Source organism: Miscanthus floridulus, unplaced genomic scaffold (assembly GCF_019320115.1).
Source record: "Miscanthus floridulus cultivar M001 unplaced genomic scaffold, ASM1932011v1 os_1615, whole genome shotgun sequence".
Classification (NCBI taxonomy): domain Eukaryota; kingdom Viridiplantae; phylum Streptophyta; class Magnoliopsida; order Poales; family Poaceae; genus Miscanthus; species Miscanthus floridulus.
In genome coordinates, this window is record NW_027097811.1 from 8,027 (window position 1) to 13,080 (window position 5,054).

The 5,054-nt window shown below is 62.2% G+C and overlaps 1 protein-coding gene across 1 annotated transcript; it reads right to left on the reverse strand.

The window, feature by feature from the left end:
- Positions 1–2,184: 2,184 nt before the first annotated feature.
- LOC136534182 (uncharacterized) lies at positions 2,185–4,402 on the reverse strand. The gene is made up of 4 exons (XM_066526651.1): positions 4,061–4,402; positions 3,242–3,980; positions 2,744–3,152; positions 2,185–2,656 (listed from the first exon to the last, which is right to left on the reverse strand). Exons 1-4 carry the CDS (start codon positions 4,387–4,389, stop codon positions 2,232–2,234), a joined length of 1,902 nt encoding a protein of 633 aa, XP_066382748.1. The 5' UTR covers positions 4,390–4,402; the 3' UTR covers positions 2,185–2,231.
- Between the last annotated feature and the right edge of the window lie 652 nt (positions 4,403–5,054).

Sequence of the window (5,054 nt, forward strand, 5' to 3'; positions counted from 1 at the left end):
ACTCAACCACGTTGCACGAAAGTTCAACGAGGCCGCGGACGAACTGGCAAAGATGGCGTCGGCACGGACCCCGGCCCCTCCGAACGTCTTCGCCAGAGACCTCCACAAGCCGTCCGTCGACTACGCCTCGGCGACGGAAGAGGACCCATCGGCCGAGCCCACCGCAGGGCTCGAGGCCCCCTCTGCCGTCGAGACCCCGCCAGCCGAGCCCGAGGCGATGGCGATTGACGAAGAGCCTCCCAAGACCGACCAAGGAACGGACTGGCGAGTCCCTTTCCTTGATCGCCTCGTCCGAGGAGAGCTTCCTGCTGACAGAACCGAAGCCCGACGGCTTGCGCGTCGCGCCAAGACTTACGTCCTCTGCAACGGCGAGTTATATAGGCGCAGCCCGTCTGGTATTCTCCAACGATGCATCACCACCGAGGCTGGCCAATCCCTACTTCAGGACTTACACGCGGGAGTCTGCGGGCACCACGCGGCGCCTCGGACGCTCGTAGGTAACGCCTTCCGCCAAGGTTTCTATTGGCCAACAGCGGTGGCCGACGCCACGAAGCTAGTACGCACCTGCGAGGGATGCCAGTACTATGCTCGACAGACGCACCTCCCAGCCCAAGCCCTCCAAACCATCCCCATCACATGGCCATTCGCTGTGTGGGGACTGGACATGGTTGGGCCTCTGCAGAAGGCACCCGGGGGCTATACCCATCTGCTGGTAGCTATCGACAAATTCTCTAAATGGATCGAGGCTCGTCCGATCGCTCAGATCAAATCCGAGCAAGCGGTGCTGTTCTTTACGGATATCATCCACAGGTTCGGGGTTCCTAACACCATCATCACTGACAATGGGACACAATTCACCGGGCGCAAGTTCCTAACGTTTTGCGACGACCACCACGTCCGGGTGGCCTGGGCGGCCGTAGGGCACCCAAGGACGAATGGCCAAGTAGAGCGTGCCAACGGCATGATCCTACGAGGCCTTAAGCCAAGAATATTCGACCAGTTGAAGAAGTTTGGCAAGAAATGGCTTGCCGAACTCCCGTCAGTCATCTGGAGCCTAAGAAATACCCCGAGCCGAGCCACGGGATTCACACCGTTCTTCCTGGTCTATGGAGCCGAGGCCATCCTCCCCACTGACTTAGAATACGGCTCCCCGAGGCTACAGGCGTACAACGAGCAAAGCAACCGCACTGCCCGCGAAGACGCCCTCGACCAACTGGAGGAAGCCCGCGACGTCGCGCTACTACACTCAGCCAGGTATCAGCAAGCCCTACGACGCTACCAAGCCCGGCGCGTCCAAAGCCGGGACCTGAAGGTGGGCGACCTAGTGCTGAGACTGAGGCAGAGCAACAAGGGCCGCCACAAGCTGACCCCACCCTGGGAGGGGCCGTATATCGTCGCTCAAGTGCTGAAGCCCGGGACCTACAAGTTAGCCAACGAGAAGGGCGAAATCTTCACCAACGCTTGGAACATAGAACAGCTACGTCGTTTCTACCCTTAAATTTCCAAACGTTGTTTACATTGTTTCTCGAAATAAATAAAGAAGCGTTCTTTAATTGTTATAATCTTTCGAGGAACCCCCTTATAGACAAATCGGCTGTATAGAACCCAAGGACCGAAAGATCGTCTCAAGGGCGAAAAGGCCGGCCGAGTCGTGAGAACGGCCTATGCCTCTGGGCTACGGCAGCTCCCTCACCACCGTTTCGCCCAAAGGACAGCTTAGGTTCCGAGGAAGTTCTTTGCAGAGAGGTTATCTATCGATAGGGGCTCGACGTCACTATAACGCAATAAGGGAGACTCGGCTCTGCCTCTGCAAAGTCGAGCCTCCCTCGGGGGCTAAAAAGGGGGAACCCCCCTAAGTCCCGGACACCATTTCTCAACCGTTTTTCCGAAAATTTCCACACCAAACTCTCTCGCGCTCCGACGGGACCTTCGCAAGAAACCCAAAGACCAAAAGCCTGTCTAGAGGCCAAAGGGCCGGCTGAGTCGTGAGAACGGCCTACGCCTCTGGGCTACGGCAGCTCCCTCACCGCCCTTCGCCGAAGGACGGCTTAGGTTCCGAGGGATTTCTTCGCGATCGGGACAGAGGGCACGAACTTAGAAATAGAATGGAAAACGGTTAAGAAGCACACATACGCAAATACTTTAAGGGCCTCGACGGCCACAAAAAAAACGTCACGATTCGGCAACTAACTCGATCCGGTTACATGGCCCCTTTTGGCCCAGGTCAAAGCTCAAGGATCGGCGGCTGGCGCGGGAGGAACCACCTCTTCTTCGAACAGCTTGGCCAACGCGGTGCCAGGTGCCTCGGCCGCCTCCAACAGCCTCACGACCTCTGCATCAGCCTCCTCGTCATCTTCTGGCAACACGTAGCCGTCGCTGACAGCCTCGAGGTTGATGGCGTAGTGCGAGGAGACGACGGCCAGGGCGCGCTTGACACCCGTGTGCAACGCCCCTCGGAGTCTCTCGCGGACGTGGCCGCTCAACGCGATGAGGCGGCTCCCAAGGGAGCTAGCTGATTGGACCTCCTCGACGTCCAGAGCCTCGCAGGCAGACCGGACAGCGCTGCGCAGCGCCTCGTGCTCCCGGACCTCGACATCCAGCGCTGCTTGCGCCGCGACGGAGGCCTCAGCCGCCTGGGAGGCCTCTTTCTCCAGATCTACGTCGCAACAAGGGGTCAGGAGTCAAGCGCGAACCAGGACAAAAAGAGCAAATGGAACGAGGAACATGGTTCAGCAGAACTTACCCTCGGCCTTGCCCTTCCAGGCTGAGACCTCGACCCGAGAGGCCTCGGCCGCCTTGGTAGCCTCCGCCAGGGCGACTTTTGTCGCCTGATGCTCGCTCTGCTCCGCACCCAGCTGCCCGGCTGTAGCCTTCGCAGAGGCCGTCGCTTCTTGGGCCCGAAGCCTGAAGGAGTCTCGCTCCTCCTCCAGTTCCTTGATCTTGGCCACCAGAGGGGCGGACTGCTCCTTAGCCATGGCCAACTCCGCCTGAATGTCGGCACAACGAAGGCGGAGGTCCTCCACTTCCGCACTCCGCGCCGACAATAGTCCCTGGGCATCGGCAAGCAAGCCCTTCTGGCGCCGGAGCTGGTCCCAGATATCCCTCTCATTTCGCAGGAACACCGATTTCCCAAGGGATCGGGTCTCGAGCTCCTAAGGAGGCAAAACAAAAAACACACGTCAAAACACTGCGAGCGGGCTCGGAGAGAAAACAACGCGGCACGAGAGGGGAAAGTACTCACCCGAGTGACACCAGGCAAGTCCCTTTCCATGACAGTCATCGCTGTCTGCAACGACCGCACGGCCAATCGGCGATACTCCTCGAGGGTATCCCAGCGCCCCCCCTCGGCGACGTCCTCAAGGGCGAACACAGGCTCCCCCTCGGGATCAGCCTGGTCCCGCCAGAAAACACGCGGGAAGTTCCACCCACGGGGCTCGGGCCGTAGCGGGACAAGGGCCGAACTCCCCTCGGCAGGATCTGGGACTTGTTGCTCCGCGGTACTGGCCGCCTCGACGTCCGCCGCCTCCTTCCCTCGGGAGGAATCATCAGACGAGATTGTCTGAACCAGGGGCGGCGCCAAAATTTGCCCCGTCTCCACCTCCATCGCCTCGGTCTCGACGGACCCGAGGGCTCTGGCCTCCGCCATCTCTACCTTGATGGCCTCGGCGTCCACCGCCCTGACGTCGGAGGTCTTGGGGGCTCCGGCCTCGCCCTCAGTGGCCTCGGCAATAGCAGACGCCCCAGCCTCCTTCGCGGCCGCCTCGGCCCCCTGTTCCTGGGCAGCCTCCTCCTCCACTCGCTCCGCGGCCGCCTCGGCCCCCTGTTCCTGGGCAGCCGCCTCCTCCGAAACGACCTCACCCGACGCCGCGCCACGTCGCACGCCTGCCTGCGCCTCCGCTGCCTGATGGGCGGAAGAGCTAACGTTCACCTTGAGCGCCTTACGGGGCGCCAAGGGAGGGTCTCCCACCAGAAGCGTCTGGCTGCAAGAAAAGACACTCCCAAGGTCAGCACGCAACCAAGGGGCAAACAAGAAGCGGACTCCGCCAGGAAAGACGCTTACCGCGAACGGGGATGCAACCGCTTCGACACCGTCCGCCTCCTCTGCAACGGCGGCGGTGGTGGCAGCAACGCGGCCTCGGTGTCCACCAGCGCCAGCTGGTCCCCGTCGGACCCCGGCACCTCCTCGACCCTTCGCGGAGATAATGGGGTCGCCCCCACCGTCACCCGCTCAACCTCCACCGTCGAACCCATCGGGCCGACGGCACGCTCCTCCGACACCCGCGCCTCGGGTGTGCCGGCCTCGGCGCCGGGACGGGCCACCACTGGCCCCGGGACACCTCCTCCTTCTCCTAGGGGCGTCAGGCTCCTTGCCGGCGCCCCGGGAACCATCTCCCTGATGTCGGGGAGGTGTTCCAGGCAGGCCGTCCCCACCTCGCACCCACCGCCGTCGCTCGAAGAATCCGACACCGACGGCGAGGGAGACGGCTCCAAAGGGAGACCGTCGAGCCTCTGGCGCCGGCGACGGGCGTCCAGCTTTTCGCGCGCGAGGATCTTCTTCGTGCGCTTCGCCTCCTGGGCATCTTTCTTCTTCTTCTCCTCCTCGGCACGCGCCCTGTTCACGGATCGCCGCCGGGCGTCCTCAGGAACGGGCGGCGGGGAGCCTCGCACGTCTCTTATCCCCTGTGAGAGCGACGAAGTAAGACAACAGACCAAAAAGGCGAAAAACAAGAAGGACGCGAAAGCCTCGACAACATCCAACTTACCAGCGAGACATACCCCCGCGACGGGCGCATCGGGAACGGCATCAAGTCATCGAGCCTCGGCTTCCCGTCTACCGCCTCCCTCACCCGACGCAGGGTCTCGTCATCGGTAAGGGCGAAGGCGGACATCTTGATACCGGCGACCGGGTCGCTCGGCGTCATCTCGAACAGCCGCCGTCGCCGGGCCATTAGCGGCAACACCCTCCGGCGGTGAAAGGCCGCCACGACCACGGCCGCCGAAAGGCCGCAGTCACGCAGCTTCCCCAAGGCCCTCAAGAGCGGTTCCAGCCTAGG

Excerpts from the sequence above, each read along its gene's own strand:
- LOC136534182 (XM_066526651.1), bottom strand. The coding sequence starts at position 4,389 with ATGGTTCCCGGGGCGCCGGCAAGGAGCCTGACGCCCCTAGGAGAAGGA. Across the intron at positions 3,153-3,241 it reads ACTTGCCTGGTGTCACTCGG|GAGCTCGAGACCCGATCCCT; the intron begins GTGAGTACTTTC and ends TTGCCTCCTTAG. Across the intron at positions 2,657-2,743 it reads CTGGAAGGGCAAGGCCGAGG|ATCTGGAGAAAGAGGCCTCC; the intron begins GTAAGTTCTGCT and ends GTTGCGACGTAG.